This window comes from Vicia villosa, linkage group LG5 (genome assembly GCF_029867415.1).
Source record: "Vicia villosa cultivar HV-30 ecotype Madison, WI linkage group LG5, Vvil1.0, whole genome shotgun sequence".
Taxonomy (NCBI): Eukaryota; Viridiplantae; Streptophyta; class Magnoliopsida; order Fabales; family Fabaceae; genus Vicia; species Vicia villosa.
In genome coordinates this window covers 166,860,966-166,885,944 of record NC_081184.1, presented here as the reverse complement: position 1 = coordinate 166,885,944, position 24,979 = coordinate 166,860,966, and the positions used below count along the sequence as shown (strand labels likewise).

The following is a 24,979-nucleotide window of genomic DNA, read 5'->3' as shown; positions in this document are numbered from 1 at the left end:
AAGGTTTCGACCATGATATCCTCCTCGATTGTGACCATCGAAACGAGTATGACCTTTATAACCATCAAAGCGAACATGACCACTACGTCTCTCAAGACGATTAAAGCCACCGCCCCCTCGATTAAAGGCCGTGACATTAACTTCATGATATGTTATTGTTCCTGTTGATCGTGACTGATGTTTTTTTAAGGAATTCGTTATTTTGTTCTGCCACTATAAGGGCTGCAACTAAATCAAAATACTTAGCAAATTCCCTCATTTTATATTGTTGTTGCAATAATACCTGAGATGCATGGAAAATTGAAATTTTTTCCAACTTTTCTTTATCAGTTATAATTGTGCTACAAAATTCTAACTATGCTATAATCGGGTGCATAACAGAGTTATATGCAATGATACTTTTGTAATCTTGAAACCTTAACTTGTTCCGCTGATCCATTAATGATGGTAACAAGACTTTCTTCTGATATCCAAATCTTGATTTTATTTTGTCCCACAAAATTTTGGAATCTTTAGCATTTGAGTATTCTGTTTGCAATCCATCGTTAAGATGGTGCTTGATTATTCTATTCACTTTTGACTTTCTCTTTGTCATTTCATTTGGATGGTCTGTCGATTTTCCAGAATTTTCTCCTTCAAAGATTTTGTTAAGTCCCTCACATGTTAGATACTATATTAAATTGTTGTTTCAGGTTATGAAGTGTCTCCATTTATGCTTAGAATTTTGAATTGATGCTTAAGCTTTGACATGATTAAATCTAGAATTCAGATGAACATAATCAATATTCAATGCATAAATAAAAAAATTAATTTATTTAATAACGACGATTACAAAAACCATGACCATGTTTTATTCACAAATTTTTATTAATAAACCAGGCTAATACTAGTAATGGTAAAACAATCCATATCATTAATACTACGAAATCTTTATCTAATTCTTCATGCTTAATGATACCGATAAAGAACAAAATTATGACAAGCAGATGAATGAATAAAAGAAGGAATTTAGCCATTTGAAGAAGATGTATAAATATGTTGAGAATGATGTGAAAGTTATGAAAGAAATTGAAGTATTTATAGAGGTAATTTTAAAAAAGACTGTTGTATTACCGTTGGGGAAAAGGAAAAAGAAAAGGGTTAAGTGTGATAAAAAATATTTAATCAAATTTTAGCGTGTTAAATATTATCTGACTGTTATAAGTGTTAGAGTATAACATATAAAGTAAATGAACACATGATAAAAATTAGTATATGCATATGGAATTTTAGACCTCCACTATATATAAAGTTAGTATTTACATACGGGGTTTTAAATCTCCACTAAATATTAAAGTTAGTAATTGCATCTGGGGTTTTAAACATCTACTAAATATAAAGGTTAGTAACTGCATATGAGGTTTTAAACCTTCACTAAATACCTCAGCTAAATATAAAGGTTAGTAATTGCACGTGGGGTTTTAAACCTCCACTAAATATAATGGTTAGTAAATGCATATGAGATTTTAAACCTCCACTAAATATAAAGGTTAGTAACTGCATATGGAGTTTTAAACCTCCACTAAATATAAAGGTTAGTAATTGCATATGAGATTTTACCTCAACTAAATATAAAGTTCAATAACTGCATACGGGGTTATAAACCTCCATACAAAATTTATAATAAAATTAGCCAACTTATTATAGAGCATTTCACGAGTTGCCAGTTTTTTATAACAAGGAGTAAAGTAACAATAACGATAATAATCACTATAGTTATAAATAACTTGACTAGTTGCCATTTTTCTATAATCGGGACAAATAATAATAAAAACAGTAATAAGATTAAATATGTAAATATAGAATATATATATCTAGTGTAGTAAAAACTTTTGATAGAAACGATCGTACTGAAACGTGTTGAGAAAAACCAGATATTTGAATCTAACAATTTGTTAATGTTCGTGAACTAATATGATGATATTAGTTACTAATCTAGTTATAATATCAAACTAAGAGAAAATGAAGAAGAAAATATAATCATAGTAACACTTATGTATTTCAAAGTAAATTGATGTATATTTACATGAACCAAATAATGTATTTATATCGGGAGAAATATTACTATTACACTAAATATATAATTGGTATTATTATTTTACTAGCGTCCACGTGTCCGTCTGTCCGCCCTTTATTAATTCGCACAGACGTATAAAATAATAAGATATTGTTTGTTAACGGTTTTAAAAAGCGGAAAAAATTGAAAATTTAAAAATTATTAATAGTAAAAGTGTGAGATAGAAGTTATTTTTTATTTAAAAATAAGATAACCAACTTTCACTACATGAAATTTGACTTATCACCTTTAATTATTTTTTTGAAATATTTACAATTAATAAAGGGTAAAATAGAAAAGAAAATATGCTACACCAAAACATAGTTTTTTCCCTTTATATATTGTTATAGATATCTTTGACAAATTATACATGACTAATAATTTCTCATTACTATTTTAAATTTAATAATTTAGATGAATATTTTACCCGCACACCCTCTAAAAAAAGCGGACAATCGACCGGATTTATTTGGGATGAGACCAATGTCCGTATGAACCCTAATTATTATAAAAGTAATAAATTTGTATAACTATTTTTTTAAAAAAATTTTAATCTATTGTCCAGTAAAAAAACACCATTTTTAGGAAAGGAGCGACAAGGAATATTTACAACTGGAGGATATTTTATTTTACAAAATTAGACTAAAAAATGATATATTTCCAAAAAAAAGATAAATATTTAAATCTAAAAAAAAATCCAAAAAAGTAAATGTCAATTCCGTAGTTTTAACAAAAACAAAGGGTGAAATTGTAAAGATGACATTGAGGTCGAAGCGGCAGCGACAAAGAACAATAGAAAATCTGAATAAATAAACCAAACCCTCACTTTCTCCTCGATTCTCTCCATCGTCATCATCATCCACACAGTAATCATCAAATTTTCTTCTCACTATACTTCACTTCACTAATCAACCTTCATCTTAAACCCTAACCACACTATCATCCACTAATTCATTGTAAGTTCTTATTTAGGGTTTTGTGATTGTGTCGTTTACAATGCTTCTTTGTTTTTCTTATTGACGTTTTGTAGCTCCTTTTGTAGTTTACTCATCGAGATGACTTCTTCTATCGATGATTTTCCTGCGGCTCAGGTAATGAATTGTTTAACTGTTAATTTTAGTTGTATTGTAGTTTCACTCGACTTGTTTTTCGATTTTGATGGTTTATGAATGATGATTAATTTGTTTTTTTTTTTAATTTGAAAAAATTGTGGATGAGTAGGAAGTTATGCTGGAGTTTCGTGCTGGTAAAATGCTTCTAGAAGGGAAACGGGTGGTTCCTGATGCTCGGAAAGGACTCGTTCGGATTGCTAGGGTATGTTTTTAGTTGAATATTGTTTGATTTGTTTCTTTGGTTTTAACATTCTTTTAGATTTGCCTGGTTGATGTTTGAATATTGTCTCAGGGTGAGGAGGGATTAGTTCATTTTCAGTGGCTTGATCGCTCGCTAAATGTTCTCGAAGATGTATCCTTTTTTCTCTAATATTTATAATTGGTGTTCTTTTAAGTGGTGCACTATTCTGTAAGCTCCTTCTTTTTGTTGCAAGTATTTTCACCAAATGGTGGAAAGTTGTAGGATTGATGAGATAAAGAACTTGGATTGCCGAATTAGGAGATTAGAATTTGCATTGAATTGCTCGATCGAATAAGTTTTCGGGCAAAATAAATCACCTGATTATTTCTGCCTATAGTGTTTCCTAATTTACTACATTACAAATCAGAACAGCATCAAATAAATATACACGGAAGTTAGGAAAAGGTTATTTGAATAGTAGGAAATATGGGAAGAATCTACTAGCTAACACTGTTGTCAATGGCGGAGAATCAAAATCCCGCCATACCAATCGCTTTGCGGCACCATTATAGCGGAGAAACCCGCAATATCTGCCAATATTTACCATTGCGGCGAGCCCAAACACCGCCATGTATATCCGCTATGGCGCCACTATTTGATAACACTGTTAGCTAATATTGTCAACCACCGGCATGTGAAAACCACAATTTTCATTTTCTTATTCAACATGTGTTATTATTTATCGGGATCTTGGTACGGGCTAATACTAACCCAAAAAATACACACATGTACCCAAATTGAGTAGCCTTTTAGAATTAAAATATTTAGTCCGTATTTGGTGTGTTCCCCTGGTTCATAGTTCTATGGTACCTAGTTTTATTTATTTATTTATAATTATTTTTTTTTAGTGAATATTTTCAGTTTCTTATGAGGCTGATCTAGCACGCCTTCTATTATGGAATAGATGATAAGTTCAGGGGTTGAATGTTTGATAAGAGAAATTACATATTAACAATGTTATAATTAGTCAAAACCTGGGGAGTGTTCATGTTTTGCCTAATGTTTTTTTAAGTTGGATTTCTGCAACATCAACCTAGTTTTTCCCCCAGTAGGCGTGTTTGGCTACATAGATCATATGATGCTACGATGCTGTGTTGTATTTAAATTTAAATATTGACCATTTATTTCTATCCTCTTTTGATTGTTTGCCATATAGTAGATTCCTTTGGTCTTACACCACCTCTAACTATTTGACCAATCCAACATTTCCTCCATCTGCTCGACCTTTTTAGTGTGTTTCTAATGGGTGTTCTCTCCACACACTCCCAAATAACCTAAGACGAGTACCATCTTTTCTCTGATAGGAGCTACCCCAATTTACTCTTTGAAATACAATTTACAGGATTCACAGAATTAGTTGTTAATAAGCATATGTTATATGTTTGTGAATAAAATTTAAATAGAGTTACCAGTAAATAGACTTTATAGGGGGCAGATTTTGAACCAGAGTGTTTGTTTTTCATTGAAGTGCAGAATTATCCTTATTAATCATCTCTTTCTTTCTGCACGAGTGTGTGTTGTATGTGTAATGGATATTGCTAGTATTTTCTCTTAAACATATACTATGGGATAATTTGTCCTACAAAAGGAAGATTTTCTTTTTTTCTTTTTCTTTTGTGCTAGATCATTACTCCACACTCCACCTTTTATATGTTGAAGAGAAAGAAAGGAAATGCTTGGGGAATTTTTTCTCAACTGGATAGTTAAAAAAAGCTAGCAAAAAAGGCTGTTAGAAGTGAATAAGTGTTGGGATAGCGTTGTTTGAATTTTGTTGCCTGTAAGAGAGTGGCACTGTATAAAAACTCACTCAAAAATCATTTAAACTGAGTAAACATCTGTAGGATATGTTTGAACATATTGTAGCATTATTCTGTTCTTCCTGCGTTTTCCCAAACATTATTATTTTGACAACCATTCTTTTTTTACTGTATCTATATAAATTCAAACATTAGTTGACTCCTTCTGGATTTATATTGATGCTTCTTGACCTAAGCTAATACAGGATCAGATCATATTTCCAAATGAGGCTACTTTTGAGCAGGTTCCAATTCTTAACTTTTAATATCTTGGTTATGATTCTTTTGATGGTTCTTCGGAGTTTTCTGACCTCTCTATTAATTGGCTGCTTAGGTTAATCAAGCATCTGGAAGGGTTTACTTATTGAAGTTTAATAGTGATGACAGAAAGTTCTTCTTCTGGATGCAGGTTGGCCTTATTCATGAATATCCACTTGTCTCCTTTAGTACTTTGCCTGCATGATTAGTTCTTTGTTCTTATATTTCTTATTTTCTACATGATCTTTTATTGCTTCTAGGAATCTAATGCTGATAATGACTCGCAACTTTGTAGTTCTGTGAATGATTATATTAACAGACCATTGGGTAAGTATCTCTCCTTTTGCTTTAAATTGTAAAATAGCAAGCTTCCTTTTTATTAACAGCCTTATGTCAGGGGAAATTCCTGCTATTCTGCCTACTTAAGAAGGAATTAGAGAATTTCAGTAAAAGAAATTTTCTGAGTTGCTTCAGTGAGTGGCTCAGCTAGTCTAATAGTGATATACATCTAGAAATAAATTCAACTTATATACCCACGATAATAGATAGGGATGCCATTTCATATATACTAGTACCTGTACGCAAACCTACAAATGCTTGAGTCTGTATATCAATTTATACTGTTAAAAACTTTGTAATGTAGTTAAGCTTCTCTGTGATGTAGTTTTTATCTTATAAATTAAAGCAAATAAGCCAGGCCAACATTATTCCCATGTCAATTTTTAAACACTGTTTTTAGGCAAAGCAAATAGCATTGTGAAGAGAGAGTGAAGTTGCAATTTGTTTCATTTAGCAGCTAACTAAACAACTAAGTAATAAGACTTACTGTTTTGCATGCACTGGTTTTTCCTCGAATGATAAGTGAGTATTCGGTATGTACCCATGTAGAGCAAGTATGTACTGACAGCGGATACGTATCCTGTATGGTTTTGAACAAAAATTTAGGAATACTTGTGCACATTGTTGTCAAATGACTGATATCATATCAGAACTTTTGTTGTTCTGCGATGTGCGATTTAGTACCAAGTGCTGTCAAAGAGAGGCTATGACATGGCAGCGTTGCAGAATTTGAACTAACTTCTCTTTCTCACAATTCACGATTTGCAGCATTTCTTGTGAATCAAATCAATTTATTTTCATTGATCCATTAAGGACAGTAATTAACAGCCCCATACTTTTTTGTAAATCTTAGTACTTTTTTTGTTAAGTATATGTGTTATAAGTATTTCCTCATTGGTTGTTTCTTCCTTTTGGTTATGGTCTGCCACGTTTTTTTCATAAACAGCTAGTAGTAGTCTGAGGTGACTCCATATGATCTTACACAGTTACACTTACACATGTGGTTTGAATGCATATTAGGAGAAAACAAATTACTAAGATTATTTACACAGGTGATTAGGATATTACAGGAAGTTTTTATGTTTTCAACTTTTTATTTGGTTTTGATTATGCCTAATGTTGCAATTGCAACCTTTCAAAGTGACAGGCAAATCGCTAGATGAAATTCTCATCCCTAGAACTAACATGTATGTACTCAATGACAGAGCTCCTTGGCGAAGAGGAACCTGATGGATCTCTTCCACTTCAAGTTTCTGAAGATATGGCTGAGGATGACATCTCATCTAGGTACTTATTTTGGATATTCAAATGTTTTCAAATGCGAGAGGTTGCAAAATGAAATTGAGCTTTGTGAATTGTGATCATGCATTTATCGTAGAAATTTAGTTATCCACTTTCTAATGCATTGCATATCTACCTATTTTCCCAACTGGACTCTAAAGGTTTTGTTTTTTTGTTGTTGTTGGAAAGAGCTGCAAACTTATTTGCCCCAAACCTGGGTGTGGATGCAACTAGCGATGTAACGTCTTCCGGTCCAGTTAAATTGGAAGATCTCCAAAGAATATTGAGCAACATTGGTCCTGCTGCAGGTAATAAGTTTCATTGAGAGATATGTTCTTTTATTCCGTTTTAACTGTGTTGAGACCTGACCTATTATTTTTCTGATGATATGTTTGCAGATAGTATTATCGATCCTGATGGAGGTAGTCACTTGGCCTTATGTTTATATTCCCTTTCCTTGCTATCTATTGAGACATCATCATAGACGTGCTTGCAGATAATATTATAATTTACATACTATAACATTCAAACTCCAATCAAAATTTACAACTTTATGTTTACTCTCTAAAATTTAAGCTGTCAACATAATATTCAAAACTGTATCTCGCGATGAGGGGAATAAGTATGCACTATGAAGTATGAAGGTTTAGGTATTTTACAGTATTTTTTCCTCTGGCAAAAGGCTGTTCACTCTACATTGACAAGTTTCTTGCTTTTAATTAGGCTTTGAACTTGGTGACATATTGAAGCCTGATCTGATATTGCCATTGATGGAGACATTATCATTGGAGCAGCGTCTTGCTCCGTATTTACCAGAGGTATATACCAATTTAGTGATTGAGTTCTAGAATTTATTTGTTTAGTGATTGATGTAGTTCTCTTTGATGTAGGGCACTTGGTCTCCACAAGAAATATTGGAGTTGTTGCAGAGCCCACCTTTCCGTCAGCAAGTAGATTCATTTACTTATGTAAAGGCTGCACCTTTTATCTGTTTTTTTTTTTTACGTTTCATTTCAAACAATACGCAGCATGATTATATTTATATTTTTTCCACAGGTACTTCGAACAGGGCAGATAGATTTGTCTCAGTTTGGAATCGATCCAAGTAAATGTAAGTCTTAGTACTTCCATACTCTTTAGCTACGCCTTTATTATTATTAATTCCGATACTTGATTCTTCAGCTGTAGTTGTTTTTTTCCCCTCCAATCTAGAATGTTTTAGGGACATCTAGAGCTTGTCTAGTTGTTAATTTTGAATAGCGGTGCGTAGCGCCGAACCTCTTAACTGCTTTAGTGGCGTAGCGGATACCGGGATGACCACTATTGTGAAGACTAATAAACAATGTACATAGTAAAACATAAATTCCAAGTCCAACAACATACATAAATAATTAAAAATAAAAATTGCAACAGCATACATATCCCATCAAAATGAGTTCCCATAAAAATTGGATTTTAAAAGTATTCATGCAAAGCATCATCCTCCTCATTGATATTAACCCCCGACATATATGCATCAGTAGCATCTTGCTTTTTATCATAACTCTCTTGCAGTATTTGTTTAATATCCGCCGGTATTTTGTTGCAAACTTTTACTTCCTTTATCGCCAACTGAAGCTTCTTTGCTCTTGTTATTCCTCCTGTTGAATGGTGCTCACAAAAATAACAATTGTTTTCTTGCTCTGGTCTTTATGAGTTCCACACCTTAAAAAAGTTAAAAGTTATATTTCAAACTATTATGGCTTACAATTTTGCCCTAAATTGAGAATAGCGGCTATCAAACCGTGATGGCACTTTTATTGCGCTGCTAAGAAAGCGCTATTAGCGTCCGCTATGACTGCTATCGTCAGTAGCACTTCGCAGGCCAATAGCGTAGTGGTGAGGGGCCTGCGCCACCTAGGCTACACCTCTATAGGAGCTCGTTTAGCATGTTTTTTCCACTTTATTTGCATTTTTCAGTTGGTATAGAAGAGGTTTTGGAAGATCTAATGTTAGTATTGTTAGGAGTGGAGTTCTATCCCTCAACTAGGGCTCCGGCTCCGACGCATGTTGGAAGTTGGTATTTCTTGCATTTCAGAAAGTAAACAAAAAATGAAGGAAAAAAGACACGAGGAACTATTTTATTGAAACTATTATCTGCATATTGACTTTTAAAACAGAAATATGCTAAATGACTTGATTATTTACTTTGCTGATTCTGTTTTCCCCCTTGGCAGACAAGTTCACAGTTTTGTCTTTTCTTGAGGCTCTTGAAGATTCAGTTTCCAAATCTGAGGAAACCAGGCAAGATGATCAGGAATTAGTATCTCAATCTTGTACTCCAATGGATGAATCTAAGTAGCCTGCTGCTTTCGCTTTTTTCATAGATACAAGGAATTTGTTTTTTTGGCAAAACATGTATATGCTTGAAAAAGGAAAGTTTAAAGGTGCTAATTTAATTGAGATTTTCAAGGCTATAGAGTGGAATTATTTATTAATAAAATTTGAATCCCTCAATTTCTTTATTATGCATCTCTGAAGCATCAATGGGACTAAATGTTTAGTTGCGGTGAGTGTTCTTGATACATTGGAAATAATTGCTACTAGCTAATTATATTGATTTGGCAAGTGTCAATTGTTGATGTTGTGTTACATTGTATTGGAAAAAAAAAGAGAAAATGTAAAACTTGTTTGATTCAATTTTGAAATACTCTTCTAATTTTTAGAAGTTATAGATAAAACTTGTTTGATTCAATTTTGAAATACTCTTCTAATTTTTAGAAGTTATAGATAAAACTTGTTTGATTTATTATTTTGTAGTTGACTTAAAAAAATTCAGAAAAATTGGAAACACAAGTACTTTCCTTTTATGAATTGGAAACACGGGTATTTATTATTATTAGTAAATTAATAAATTTTAAAAAATTATACAGGTTATATTTCTGCGGTGAAGTTGGATTGCTTCACTCTCTCACTTGTTACTTTTCTTTAATTAATATTAAGATCTCACTTGTTACTTTTGTAGTGTATCCATATTAGTGATTTAATTGGGTTTTATTTTCTTTCATAATTGATTTTCTAGTTATTCATTATGTGAAAAAAAATAATATCATTCAATTGTTACATTTTATAAATAATTGTGTTTAAAATTATAAAATTAGTACCATGTAAAAAGATAATTAGAAAAATAATAAATTGAATTTGATTTACAATTTATGAATTAATAAATATTATTTAAATTATTTAATATTTTATCAAATTGCATAAAGTTTATTATTTTTTACATTTTTAATTCAATATTTTTTTTAACTTTCATGTGTTTTCTCAGAAGCTTGTAATATTTTTTTAATTAATTTATAGCAATTTCAATATGCTATTTCTCTCAATTTATGGCAATTTTTATAATTTCTTTTATTTTTTATTAATTTGATTTTGTTACTCATTTCTTCTCTCAATTTATTATCTTAATTAAAAATATTCTCTAAAAATATATAAAAGTATATTCCAAATGTTCTTTCAAAACATCAAGTATTATATTCAAAGTATTCTATTATTGTCTGTATTCAAATTTTAAAATAAAATACTAAGAATAATTTAAAAAATGAAGTAAATAGCATATATCTCTTCATATATTATGCTCTACATTATTATTTGACTCATCTTTAAATCTTTATCATGGGAATAATTAGGATGCATGAGTGTGAGCACAAGTTTACAATTTTCCTTATCAATTTTTTGAGGTAATTCTTTTATATATTTAGTTTGATAAATGTAAATATTCTCTGCACATTGTTTAATTTGAATTCTAAGAAAGAAATTTGAATTCATCAATCCCGCTCATCACAAATTTATTATGCACAAGTATAGAAAATTTTTGGTAGAATTTACATTAGTAGAAGACTATTTCTCAACCCATCCCATGGTTATCTACACACCACGCAAAAATTTCAATTTTGCCTTCAGCTTTCGTAGATACACTTTCGGAAACACCCCATATTTTGAAAAAATCTGAATCTTTCCATAGATGTAACTACGAAAGCGTATAAAACACAGTTAATTTCACCTTATATTCAGTTTAAAATACTACCGTGGATGCATCTACGAAAGCACTCAATATTTTTGGAACAAAGGTACTTTCGTAGATTTATCTACGAAACAGTCTGCTATTTTTTGAATGCACTGTAGATAACCTAATGTTTTATTGTTGCTTTATTGTTTATAAATATACACCGCTAAATTCTAATTGTTATGGACCGACCCAATTATTCCAATTGGGCCAACCCACTCTTGGGTCCAAGGCATTATGGTCCACACGCACGACAGTCGTCCCCGACCCGATCCGGGCAAAGATAAGACGTAGCCGAGCACGCTGAAGCCTCGTGCTCGGCAACAGCCAACTCGCACGTTTCCTGGCCTAGCGCCTCACATGGATCCTCAAAAAGTGGAGTCCTTTTCGCACAAAATAATCCGATAAATAACCCTCTAACCTTAGAGGGCAAGGTAATCACTTTTTCATCCAAAATCTCTCACTTTGTTGTACCTTGTTGTCCAAACACTTACTTTGGCATCGGAGTGCCTTGCGGGTACAACCACCTTTTTTCTCCTCTAACCGTTTCGGATTTCAAGCTTCACCGTTGCTGGCCACCTGTTCTTCTCGGAAAGATCACTAATAAAAGACAACAATAGGTAGACCAATAAAAATACAATATATTGTTGATGCTCTGTCTGTTCTGTATTATTGTCTAATGTTTGGCTAAAACATATAATAGCAGCAACAAATGGTCAAAATGTGAATCTTGCAAGTTTGAAAAGAACAAAACAGGTTTAAGCAAGATGTTAGATGAAATGTCATGACATCAACTCATGACATCGCGACTGCGGAACTGAAAGGAAGATTCAGTTTGTATTTAACAGATACAGAATATTCTATGTGAATATTATGTAATCCTATGTGGCGCATATTTAAAGGTCAAATGAATAATTGAAGAATCAGATCGGAAGATCAAAGATTCAGGAAGAATCAGATCAGAAGATTGAAGATTCAGCAGTTTCTAATTTAGGAGATAAATTAGGAAACTCATGATTGAAAGACCTTATTTGTAGCAGAATATTTTCTGCATATTTGTAACAACAAGAGTGCTGCGATTTGTAAGCCCAAATTCAATTGGGATCAGGTTATAAATAAGAAACTTTGTAACCTAGTTTAGAGATAGAAAACCTTGTTTTTAACGATGTAGTCATTAGGGTTTCTATAGGTAGACCACCCATGTTGTGGGATGGCTGCCATGTCCTTCTCGAAACCTGTAGGTTAGAGAAGTGATTGTCCTCACTCGAAACCTGTAGGTAAGAGTTGAGTATTGTAAACTTGATTGAAGCTGTGAAGCAAGATCAAGTATGTGTTCATTGTTAATTGTGTAAATAGCTGTTGTAGGGTTGTAACAGTTAGGTATCACTAGGGAGTGAGCAGAGGTTCTCTTGTCTTGGATGGAGTTCTGAGATAAAGGTTGCATTGGGTAGTGACTAGGTAAACCAGAGGTTGTTTATCTGTAAACCAGAGGCTGTTTATATAAAATAGTACTACTGATAGTGGAATCTTCTTCCTGGCTTGGTAGCCCCCAAAGTAGGTAGTTAGACCGAACTGGGTTAACAATTAACTGTGTTATTTATCTTCTGCATTGTTTGTTCAGTTATCAATGTTATGACTTTGTTTATAACATCAGGTTCAGAAGTGTTAGTTGTTCCTAAACAGAACCATGTAAAAATTATAATCTGGTTATGTCTACTGAACGTGTGTGATCTCAGGTCTCATTGACTCTTTTCTAAGAGTAATAAATAAATGGAGGATCCTTCTATTCTGCTTATGCTACATTAATAACAGATCATATGTCTTGACATCGGGATTGATATTCGAGTCTGTCATACCAGAATTTTCAATTGGTATCAGAGCAGGCATCCTGTCTGTTTCTAGATGAGATCCATGAGGGATAAATTCTGGTTGTGGTAAAGGTAGAAAATTATTTGAACAGTCCTGTTCATATTGTATGGTCCCTAGAAGTGGAGGATGGACCTATATGATTAGACCAACCTGACCTAGGAGCTGTGATGCTGGAACGAGGAGTGTTAAGTCCAAGGACTTCATGCGGGAGTGAAGAACTTGAATTTAAAAACAAATTCGACTGATATCTATGAATAGAGAAGAAGCTCATCAAAACCTTCATGCGGGAGTGAAGATATTGATAAGGTAACCTCTGTTGTTTGTGAGTTTGTTAAGTCAGGATTTTGGTTTGGTCTAGTCAGTTGCTTGGTGCACAAGCAAACATTGTGCAAGGTTGAGTAGCAGTCAATCTGTAGTTGTCATACTTACTACTAACACTTAAAGTAAGCATTGTGTGAATTCTGTTGAGGTATGACTATTTTCCGCTGCATAGTCTCTGAGAAATCCTAGGGTTATGAAGGTTCAACATAATGTATGGCAGGTATTGACAGCTATAATTAAAGTGTCAAAGATACTTGAGTATCCTCTCAAGTCCACTCATAATGGCATGGTTTATTAGAGCTGATGAATGTCAACTGATCAATGATATTCATAATTATCTGCAAGTGTGTACCTTGAAAATTTCAAGGTTGAGGAGTTCCTAGAAGGAGGAACAAATGTCCTATCTGATGTTGGGACATTAAGGACTAATATGCAACTACCAGCTGAAGAACAGATGTTCTGGTGCTAAACTAATGTAGTGTGAGAACATTGGTTTGGAACCTACTCTTGGTCTGGAACAGTAGACATCTGACTAAGTTAATCAGGACACGATTATTTATGTGTATAGATAGGTGATTGGATATGCTACTGTATTTTTCCTATTTATTTTAGTCTTCCTAAGTCTATAGAACTCGCAGCCGTTGTTTTGACAATGAAGACTCGTTGAAGCGTTGAAAATTTTATCTGTAGTTATGTGCTATTATTGTTGTAAAAAAATTAAATCTGATCCATTTCCAGATATTTACACTGTATGCATTACCTATTATTAATATCACTGGTTATTATTCTTAACGTATAACGTTGGAGAATTACACGTATGGGTGTGAACGTTTATGCCGTGAAAACGAGTAAACTTCACTTTAGTGATACGCAACAAATAAGCCAAGAATGCTCATGGTGTTAGTTATCGTGAGAGTGGTCATTTTCGTACTCAATATCACTGTATTGCAATTGACAACGAACAGGTGTAACAAGCTCCATGGCTTTTTAAAAATCTCATTTGAGTTAAAATTTTAAACCATTAAACTACTCAAACAAAAACATATGTTTGCCAAAAAAAACACAGTTTCTTGTATATGCAGAAAAGAAAAGTATTGCTGAAAGAAAAATTCTGAAAGAGTAATGCTATTAGGATTCATCCATATGGTCACGAGGGTTACAAAGATTGAGATCTTAAATCCTGATAATCTTGTCCGTGGATTCCTCGGACTAGGAAAAAGAAACGTCAAGAGCCTCGAGTAAAAACAAAACTGTGAACTTGTTTGTCAAGATAGGAAAATTGAATCAGCACTACTCCTTCAGGTCCTTTGAAAGGTACCTGCAACAACAAATAAATATATGAGCAAGAAGTATATGCTGAAATGAAACTTAACAAAAAAAATGAAGTGCCACACTTAAGCTACATGGTTAATAGCCATGCCTTGATGATTCAGTTTTGAATCAATCTGAAACTCACAAAAAAATATATAAATTATAAACTAGTGTTATCAATTGCGAATAGCGGTAAATAGAAGATTGTTAAAGTTTTGCTACACAGTAGTGTTATAGCACCATTATAGCGGCTATATGACAATGTTTTGTACTACTAAATAGCATACCGCAAATCAATAGTGGTTTGTCCAAAGTCCACTATGCTATAGCGGCGATTTAACAACATTGTACAAATCAATAAAAGAAGGATATTGAATGACCTCTTACAAAGAGAAACAATCTGATTAGATTTGGTTGATGCACCATCTCTAACAGAATGGTTGTATTATATCTAGAAAATGAGTCAAATGGGAAGTATAACAAATAGATGGTCTAGAGTGAGAAGAAAAGAAAATTGAGTAAGCGCAGAAGACACATGAGCATGCATTCAAGTATCCAAAATCAAAATACCTAGGTGAGATTTCATCCTCAACCATCTCTTCAACAACTTGAGGCGGAAGGGATCCATCAGATTCTTTGTCGGATTCTTCTTTAGATTCTTCTTCGCTGAGCAACTCTGCAAGTGAGTAAACAATTAGCCTTTATTTTTCACAATGAAATTTCAATCACATCATGCATTTTGATTAGGCTATTTGCCTATGTCACTTTGAAACAACTATCAAACTTATGCAGAAGTCAAAACCAAATAAAAGGTTGCAAACTTCAAACAAAGAAAACAAATCTACAATATCCCATGCACCTAAGCAGAGATAGTTAGTTACCTGATGGTCTGATAGTGCAATCATTTGCAGAGCTACATGGGCGTGAGTCATTGGGTTCTTTGAGTGACTCGAACTCATCAGAATCAATTCTCAAACTTATTGCAATCTCCCTTTCAATGTAAACTATCATACAGCTTGCATCAAACTCATCTTCCTTCATGTTTTTCAGCAAAGTCTTGAAAGTTTTCATTGCTGAACAAGACCTTTCGGTTGTAGGCGTATAAACCGGAAGAGTCATGATAATGCGAAGAAGTCTGTCAATCAAGTAGTAAACTTCGGACTTTTTTGTTTCAGCCAAACATGTACACAATTCTTCGATAGTTGACAAATTCTTCAACTTTGAATCTTGACGAGCATCAGTAATGAAATGTTGAAGTTGACATCGTAAATCAATCTTTTCCTGCTCATTGAAATCCATAGGATAATATTTTTCTACAAGAGTGCCAATTTGATCAATGTTAAAAGCTTTGTAAGTATCCTTAGGAACCAATGCAGAGCTTAGAGTTAACAACTCCATTGCTTGGTCACTAAACCTGCTATTCAACTCTTGTATCTGTTTGTCGATGACAGTAAAAAATACCTCTACTCTAAAATAATGCTCTGTTGTGATGTGATCGTTTTTCTCACGAGAACGCCATGGTCCTGCTTCATACGGAGCATCGAGCTGAGGAACCATGATAACATTTTTATCACAAAAACATTTAACATTTTTCAACAACTTATCCCAACCATTCTGTTTCATATTTTGAAGCATTGCTTTGGTAGAACGAACTATATGTTTGACATTAACAACATCTGGATATTCGTGTTGTAAAGCTTGACAAAGAATATCAGTTATCGCCATAATATTTTTCATCAAATGCAAGATCAATACAAACTCAAATGTAATCAAGATATCGTAAGCAATAGAAGCATTCTCACGTTGATCACAACTCGACTCTTCATCATGAGATAATCCGTCCAAAACATAACATGCTGAATCATACATACTAATCAAGCAACAAATAGAAGAAAAATGTGACCTCGAACGATCATCACCAACTCGTTGCAAAGTAGAAGAACGACTCGCCTCTTTGTCAGTTTCAAGCTCATCGATCTCCAGCAAAAGCGAGATTTCGTCTAACTTGGCAGCTAGTATAGTATCACCGGGCTTAGTACAAGAACTGAAAATATTGACAATAAAATTCAATATCAAGAAGAATTGTTGAATTGCATAAACTTCCGACGACGCACAAATCAATGCAAGTTCCAACTTATGTGCAAAACAATGAATGTGGTATGCATAAGGACATTCATTCAAAAATAGCGTTTGTAAATCATTCCATTGATCTCTCAGATTGCTAGTACCATCATACCCTTGACCACGAATGTTCGAAACATCAAGATTATATCGAGAAAGTACATCACAAATTTCTTCCTTAAGAGCTAAGGACTGCAAATTACTGTCTTTAACATGCACGATATCGAACATTCGCTCTTGTATAAACCCTTCTTTATCAACAAATCTCAAAATAACAGCCATTTGTTCCTTCTGCGATTCGTCTCGCGCTCCATCAACAAGTATGCAAAATTTAGAATCACCAATTTCGTCGCGGATATGGCTTTTCACTTTACTAGAAACAATTTGCAAAGCCCTTAATGGGAGGGGAGGCAAAGAATCGATTAACGGAGTGTTGATCATAACTTTTTGTGAACTGCATAGGAAGAGAAAAACATGAATGGGAATTGAAAGTTTGATACAAGATTACACAATTAAACCTAGAAACATAATCAGCATTGAAGATCACGATCAGATAGATTCTTACTACACAATACAAGTCTCATTGTACATTGAAAATCCCTGAAATTGAAGCTAGTAACAGAATTTAGGTAAAAGATGAGAAGAATGAAAACCTAATGAAATGGTGTTGGCGATTCAGTTCCTGTGCAGCGAAGGAGAGAGTGAGTGATGAGTCAGAGAGAGAGAGAGTACAAAAGGCGCGCAATACCTTCGGTTCGTTATTCAATAATGTTCTATAACAAATATTTGGTTTAAATGTATTTTTCTCTTTTATTCTGATTTTTTAATTTTTTTTAGTTTTTTAAAGAAATTCAACCTTAGATTTGAGGACTATTTTCTATTAGGGTTTGTGGCAGAAAAACATGAAATTTCGGATCAATAATATTTTTTAGCCTATGTTTGAGAATTTGGAGGGGAAGGGAGGGAAGAACTTTGAAAAATAGGAAGAGTTGGGTGAAAAGAATAAAAAGATTTTGGGTAGGAGAGTTTGTTTTTGAGGACTTACATAAATTTTCCAAATATCCTTTAGGTTGTTTTTTTTTTAATAGAAAAACAAGCTTCATTAATATTCAATCAAGCAAGAATTACAAATGTTAGGACACAATTGAAATGGAACATACTCCATACATAGCCTAAAAGCACTTCTAACATAAAACACTACATAGTCATAAGAGACATTATACATATAATTTTCAAAAGCTAAGGCACAACCAAACCAAATCCAACGACATATCAACGAGCAATCCACTCTCTTGCAAACACCATCAATGGCAATGTAGAAGCGAGAATCCATAGTCTTTTTCCAAATCCAATTAAGGATGATTTCTTTGACTTGTGTTTGCACATTTCGACTTTCTTTGGTCTCAAAATTGCCCCAATTTTTTGAGTGTTCACAAATTAATAGATGACTAGAGATAGTTATGGAATAGATGTTGAACTCATAAGCTTCCTCAATCACTATGAAATGCCAATAGACACACATAGACATGCTATAAGACACAAAACTCTTTTGCGGCATTTTGTCAAACACTAAGAGTGCATCATTTACCACTAAAACACAAAAACACAAAACATAAATTAATAAACCGAAGTTAAACATCCCTGTTAGAATTTGCATACTGTATAACCATGGCGGCTTCGATGGTGGACGACAAATTTCGGACAACGGAGTTGTATGAGCAGCTCCTTGAAGGAGAGGAGCATCCATTGTTGTTGTGTTTGAGGTGTGTAGAAAAATCACAACTAACTTGTCGTTTCTTCTTGGCGGTGGTGGTTCCGGTGGCGGTCTTAAAAGAAGAGAAGAAAACTTGGCGGTTGGTAGTGGTTGAGAGAGGGAGATTCCGGTGAAAAGTTTGGCTATGGTGAGGGAATGAGAAGGAAGAGGGATGGAGAAGAAAGTTCTCTCAAAAGAGATGGAGGGTGCCACCATAGAGGTGGAAGGAGAGGACCACCATGGAGGTGGAGAAGAGCCACCAAACCCTAAAGGGTTGGGGAGAAATTTTCTAGAGAGAAGGAGGAGCATCTCTCTCTAGAAACTTCAGCCGACCATTAAATATCCTTTAGGTTGTTATAGTATTTTGAAAATTAAAATTTTTAATGACTCTTTTATTCATTCTAAACAAAATCATTTTTCAAAAAATGTCAAATATTTTTCTATATTTTTTTAAAAATTCGTTTTTGGAAGCCTTCTCCTCCCATTCCCACCAAACTCCCAAGCATAACTTTAGAGTGCAGCTCTAAAAAAAGCTAAAAAAAGTTAAAGGCGGTAATCAAAATTTTAAACAAGACTCAAGCATGTATTTAGGGTATGAATGTGGTTGCAATGGGGAAGAATGAGTAAAAATATCTTAGAAGCATAAAGCCTTGTAAGGATTCAATGATCGAGAATTCAAATGGAAACGAGCAAAATAATGGTACTATGACTATTATTTTTACTGATGAAGAAATAGAGAATCTCTCGAGAGATGATAAGGGAAAGTGTTTGATGGTAGAAGAAACGAAGATGAGTAAATATGATTGTTTGGTTTTCATACTTTCGGCCAAAGAAAAAGGAAAGGATATCCAAGCCATGCAAATTCAGAGTTATTATTAAACTTCTTGGTAGGATGATTGAGTACAAGGTCTTAGATACTCATTTAGTTAACAAACTTAGTTTTTTTCCTCATATTCAACTCATTTGGTTCATGAAGCAAACTCAACGATTTAGTTAAATTTTGAACTATGTTCGAGTTGATTCGATTTATTATCATCTCCAACTGTAGTTAGGCTGGCCGACCATGAGTTTAAGACACACTTAAATGAGTTTATAGATGATGTTTTCACAATTATTATTTTTACTTTGTCAAAACGTCTTATCTAATTGTTGTAAGCGAAAATCATGTTTAATTATAATAACCTCCCCCCTTCTTAATAACAAGTTATGTATAATAATCTCTCATCCACTTAATAAATAAACCTAAGCTGGAATAATAAAACATGGTAGAACAGTAATAGTTAAATAAAAATTGTGGCCACATGTTGGCTTTGTCGAATAAGACCAACATGATCTGTGGCCCTTAATTCTAAGGCAGTTAAACCATTTTCTATTGGGTAAGGTGCATTAACTCTATAAAATCTATCTCGAGAGAGCGCTTCATCTTAGTGGTGATGAATTGGTATATATTAATCGAACTAAATGAGTATAATTTACTTGTCTAAGATTTAGGGGTGGGAATAGGCCAGGCCGGCCTACAGGGGCCTACGGCCTAGCCTACATAGGCCTAGGCCAGGCTAGGTCTATTTAATAAAGAGACCAGGCTTAGGCTTTTTTAAAAGCCTATTTTATTAAATAGGCCAGGCTTAGGCTATTAAAAAAGCCTATGAAGCCTTATAGGCCGGCCTATATTTTTATATATATTAGAAATATGTTAAATAAAATGGTTCTTTTATATATATATATATATATATATATATATATATATATATATATATATAACAAATGTTAAATAGGTTTACTTATATATGACCTACAAGATTTCTTAAGTTATATAGATTAATTGAAAACTTTAATGAGATACAGGCTTTTTAAATAGGCTTTCAGGCCAGGCCAGGCTTTTAAAAAGGCCAGGCCAGGCCAAAAAATTGAGCCTATGATAGGCCGTAGGCCAGGCTTAGGCCTTTTAAGTTTATCGTAGGCCAGGCTCAGGCCTTCTAAAGCCTAGCCTAGCCTAGCCTATTTCCACCCCTACTAAGATTCAATATAAAATTTATTTATATTTATATATTAATTAATTATTAATATTTATAAATAAACAATTTTACAAAAAGAAAAAATATATTCCACTATATATAATTAATAAACATATTTTACTAAATATAAGTTACATTTTTCACTATCTTTATTATTTTCTAAACAAAGAGATAGTGCGCGCCATTTTTTTCATTGCTCTCACTCACTAAATAACCTAAACTCACAACACAACATCATTAGATTAGGGTTTCCTCTCTTCAGCTTCAACGCCAAGAACCGCACGCACCAACCTTCACTTCTCAGGTTCTTTCTTCTCCATTACCCTTCACTCTTCTTCACTATATTTCGATGCCGAAAACACATTCTATTTAGGGTTTCTAACTACTGTATAATGAAATTACTGTTGTATAGTGTATTTACTGATTCTGGTTTTCAATGGTGTCTTCTAGGTTAAATTCTGTTGTCTCATATCATAGTTTCAATTCACATAAACGTTTTTCTTTTCCTATACAGTAACGTAATGGTCAAGAGCCAAAGAATCGATTCTTTTTTCAAAAGGACAGTTGCTCAAAAAGATGACAATGTTATTCACGCGGAAAACTCGGATCAAATTCGGAAGAATCGACTATGTTTAGAGACTTCAATTGACATTACTCGTTTTTTAACAATTCAAGATTGGGCTTTTTGTGGTGAAGGCGAAACCAGCGAAGAAAGAAACCAAGATGCTTTTCTTTCACTGTTAAAACTCACAGCATCGGGTGATGATGAATTAGCTAAAGTTGTATCGGAAAATTCCCCGTATCTTTCCAAGTGTACGTCATTTCAGTTTCAAAAAGAGGTTTTGCGTATTCTTTCTGGTAAAGTGAAAAAGTATATCCGTGAAGAAATTGGTGATTCTAAATTTTGTGTAGTTCTTGATGGAGTTTGTGATAAATCGTATGATGAACAAATGGCTATTGTTTTGAGATTTGTTGACAAAGATGGGTTTATACAAGAACGGTTTTTTGATATTGTGTGTGTTGAAGACTTTAACCCGTTAGCGCTTAAGAAAAAAGTTTGTGATGTACTTTCTCGGCACAATCTTGATGTTTCTAACGTTCGTGGTCAAGGGTATGATGGGACTAGCGATATGAGAGAACAATGGAATGATTTACAAGCATTGTTTTTGAATGAATGTCCTTATGCATACTACATTCATTGTTTTGCTCATAAGTTGGAACTTGCCTTGGTTGGTGCATCAACAGAAGTTAGGCCGATTCAACAATTCTATTCGCAGTTGACTCGTATTGTCAAATTTTTCTGTACTTGTCGTAAGCCCCATGATGAGTTACTAGCTGCCGAGTTAGATGGAATTGCACATTTGCTAGAGATCAACGAGCTTGAAACTGGTGAAGGGGAAGACCAACGAGTTGGTGATACTCGTTCGAGGTCATTTTTTTCTCCTATTTGTAGTTTGATAAACATGTATGATGCAACTTGTTGTGTTTTAGAAAAACTTACTGATGATGGTTCAAATTATTGTCAACGTGGGGATGCTCATATTGCTTACTGTTACTTCACCACATTTGAGTTTGTATTGATCTTGCATATGATGAAAGATATCATGGGGATAACCGTTGATCTTTGCGAAGCTTTACAACAGCAATCTCTGGATTTAGTTAATGTCAAACATTTAGTTTGTTCTACCAAAGCACTGCTTAACAACATCGGACAAGATGATTGGGATAAGTTGTTAAAAAAGGTAACATCTTTTTGTGAAAAAAATGACGTTACGGTTCCTCAGCTCAATGCTCCATATGTAGAAAGACCACGGCGTTCTTCTCGCCAACAGGAGGATCACATCACATTAGAGCATTATTATAGGGACAAAGTGTTTTTTATTGTCATTGGCAAACAAATACAAGAGTTGAATAGTAGGTTTAGTGAACAAGCAATGGAAGTGTTGACTCTAAGCTCTGGTTTGGTTCCTAAGGGTACTTACGATGCTTGTAGCATTGATAATATTTGTATTCTCGTAGAAAAATATTATCCCATGGATTTTAATTGTCAGGAGAAGATTGATTTGCGATCTCAACTTCAGCATTTCACTATGCTTGCTTGTCAAGAATCGACTTTGAAGAGTTTATTAACTATACAAGAATTGTGTGCATATTTGGTAGCAAGGAATAAGTCAGAATTGTTCTACTTGGTTGAAAGACTATTCCGTCTTGTCATGACTCTTCCGGTTTTTACGCCTACAACTGAAAGATCTTCCTCAGCAATGAAAATTTTCAAGTCTATGTTGAAAAACATGATGGAAGATGAGTTTCTAGCAGATAGCATGATAATTTACATTGAAAGGGAGATTGCTAAAAGTTTTAGTTGTGATTCAATTATTAATGATCTCGAGTCACTTGAAGAGCGCAGCAACTGACAGTTGTGTAGCTCTGTGAATCATTGTATTAACAAACCACTAGGTAACTATCTCTTGCTTTGAATTGTAAAATATTGAGTTTCCTTTCTGTTAGTTTAAGCCAAATGTATGATGTGTGTGAAACTTATTGCTACAGGTACTTCTAAAAGGAAAGATAGACTTTTCTGAATTTGGAATCCTGACAAAATTATTCTTGAAGATTCTGTTTCCAAGTCTGAGGAATCCAGACAAAATGATCAGGATTTAAGATCTCAATAGCTTCCAGTATCTATTTTCTTTATTAAAACTCTTTTCATTATTACTTTTCTAGAGATACAAGAAACTGTGTTTTTGTTTACTAACATATATTTCTGTTTTAGAAAGAAAAGTTTAATGGTGTTAGTTTAATGGATCTTTCAAGGCTGTTAAGTGAAGTAGATCATTAGTAAAATGAAAACTCGTCATTTTGTACTTCATAGTCTGCATAACAATGTATTATCATCAAATGGTAGAATGTATGCAATCACTATCGTTCGTTACTATTAGAAATTATATTCTAATGAGATACTGTTAAGGGAGTTACTATTATAAATTATATTCTAATGAGGTACTGTTAGGGATGTTTATTGTTATATGGTTTTGAAAAAATTGACACAGAAGAATTGACTAGATCCAGTAGTTGTAGACTATGTATCTCTCATTAAGATGTTTTACGGCACTGCCATTCAGTTTTATATTTTATATCGTACGGTTACTACTTGCACGGTAGATAATTGATTTAGAAATACATCTTCTGATTGTACATAAATCATTTGAATATGCTATAAATATCACTCGTATTATTTAATATAAGCAGTCGTACTAATTTATCAAACGAGGAAAATCCAAATAATTCTTCAAAGAGAATTCAATAATAGTCATTTGACCACTCAAAATGAGTTCTCAAACAAGAGAAATTCAAATAATTTTTCAAATAAAATTCAAAAATAATACTTGATAATTTTTCAACTCAAATGAGACAAATTAAAATAATTCTCTAATTCAAGAAAGTTAGGATTATGAGAGTGAAAAAGGAAAAATTCAATAGAAGTTTTTGGTGCATTTTGGAATAAAACAAGTGATTTCTTTATATAATGAAGGTAACAAAAATATCTAATCTAAGCAATGGGTGACTAATGAATATTTTTAACTAACACACAAAAACTCTTATTTTTTTTATAAAATGTGGGACTTAAAAGGAATTTTTTCAAATTCATCTCCCTATTGATATATTGACATGTTCCAACAATCTCCCACTTGAATTTAAAAAATTGTTTCAGAAGTAACATCAAACAATTCTAAGATTGTGCATAAAGTAGAGGTGTCTACGACTTGAACCTTTGCGTAACAAGAAGGATTCCAATTCAACAAGAGAGACGCAATCTCCCACTCTCTTAAGGTGTATTCTAATAGCTCGTGCTTTAATTGCCATGCACGTGTATCCCGATTCATTGAAGGCTATATGAATTCTGCCTTGAAATTTTATAGGAACCGGCCTAAGTTTCACAATCACATAGTTGAGTCTATCAAGACTACTCATATAGCTAGTTATTCTGTCATGCACAGTATAAATCTCATTAAAAGTTTCTATTATCTCATCCTTTTATCGCTTTAGGATTCATACTTCTCTTATTCGCACTAGCATGATCACCCCATATCACTCACAACTTGTTATTATTCAATGAACTTATTTCTTAGGATTTCCATTCTATTAGGTCAGGTTACCTTCACGAACAACTCATTTCTCTTTAGTCATTAGTCTCATCTTCTTGGATGTATTATGGACTTTCTCTCTAACTAACCCTTTTGTCAAATGATCTGCTAAATTTCCATCAGTGCGTACATATGATCCACTCTTACAACTTTTTTAGAGATACACTCTCTAACTCTGTTGTGCTTTCTTCTAATTTGACGTCTTTTACCATTATAATAATGGTTCTCAATTTTTGCAGTAGTCGCAGTACTATCGTAGTTGATCAACATAATCGGC

The 24,979-nt window shown here is 33.3% G+C and overlaps 3 protein-coding genes across 4 annotated transcripts; 2 read left to right on the top strand and 1 right to left on the bottom strand.

Annotated features, from left to right (window-relative positions):
* Positions 1–2,886: 2,886 nt before the first annotated feature.
* Positions 2,887–9,626, top strand: LOC131603760 (26S proteasome regulatory subunit RPN13). 2 transcript variants are annotated; one of them, XM_058876186.1, is made up of 14 exons: positions 2,887–3,051; positions 3,126–3,186; positions 3,317–3,409; positions 3,500–3,559; positions 5,451–5,489; positions 5,579–5,653; positions 5,763–5,829; positions 7,047–7,128; positions 7,312–7,430; positions 7,521–7,544; positions 7,846–7,940; positions 8,013–8,090; positions 8,179–8,233; positions 9,339–9,626. In XM_058876186.1, the coding sequence occupies exons 2-14, from the start codon at positions 3,151–3,153 to the stop codon at positions 9,461–9,463; spliced, it is 948 nt and encodes a 315-aa protein (XP_058732169.1). In that variant the 5' UTR covers positions 2,887–3,051; positions 3,126–3,150; the 3' UTR covers positions 9,464–9,626. The 2 variants fall into 2 exon arrangements, with proteins under 2 accessions (XP_058732169.1, XP_058732168.1); XM_058876185.1 differs by having other exon boundaries at positions 2,888–3,051; positions 3,138–3,186.
* A 4,956-nt stretch (positions 9,627–14,582) lies between these two features.
* On the bottom strand, positions 14,583–17,601 carry LOC131605961 (uncharacterized). Its single transcript, XM_058878247.1, has 5 exons — positions 17,443–17,601; positions 15,550–17,243; positions 15,239–15,344; positions 15,056–15,119; positions 14,583–14,675 (listed from the first exon to the last, which is right to left on the bottom strand). The coding sequence occupies exons 2-5, from the start codon at positions 17,228–17,230 to the stop codon at positions 14,583–14,585; spliced, it is 1,944 nt and encodes a 647-aa protein (XP_058734230.1). The 5' UTR covers positions 17,231–17,243; positions 17,443–17,601.
* Positions 17,602–20,729: 3,128 nt separating this feature from the next.
* Positions 20,730–23,600, top strand: LOC131608117 (uncharacterized). The gene is made up of 3 exons (XM_058880046.1): positions 20,730–20,861; positions 21,072–23,014; positions 23,108–23,600. The coding sequence occupies exon 2, from the start codon at positions 21,079–21,081 to the stop codon at positions 22,969–22,971; it is 1,893 nt and encodes a 630-aa protein (XP_058736029.1). The 5' UTR covers positions 20,730–20,861; positions 21,072–21,078; the 3' UTR covers positions 22,972–23,014; positions 23,108–23,600.
* Positions 23,601–24,979: the final 1,379 nt, after the last annotated feature.

Bases quoted from the DNA above. Each gene is read 5' to 3' on its own strand.
- LOC131608117 (XM_058880046.1), top strand. From the start codon at position 21,079: ATGGTCAAGAGCCAAAGAATCGATTCTTTTTTCAAAAGGACAGTTGCT.
- LOC131603760 (XM_058876186.1), top strand. From the start codon at position 3,151: ATGACTTCTTCTATCGATGATTTTCCTGCGGCTCAG. The intron at 7,129-7,311 runs GTACTTATTTTG...GTTGTTGGAAAG, and splicing joins GAGGATGACATCTCATCTAG to AGCTGCAAACTTATTTGCCC. The intron at 7,545-7,845 runs GTAGTCACTTGG...GCTTTTAATTAG, and splicing joins TATTATCGATCCTGATGGAG to GCTTTGAACTTGGTGACATA.
- LOC131605961 (XM_058878247.1), bottom strand. From the start codon at position 17,230: ATGATCAACACTCCGTTAATCGATTCTTTGCCTCCCCTCCCATTAAGG. The intron at 15,345-15,549 runs GTAACTAACTAT...ACTCACTTGCAG, and splicing joins TTGCACTATCAGACCATCAG to AGTTGCTCAGCGAAGAAGAA. The intron at 15,120-15,238 runs GTATTTTGATTT...CTCATTTTCTAG, and splicing joins GAGGATGAAATCTCACCTAG to ATATAATACAACCATTCTGT.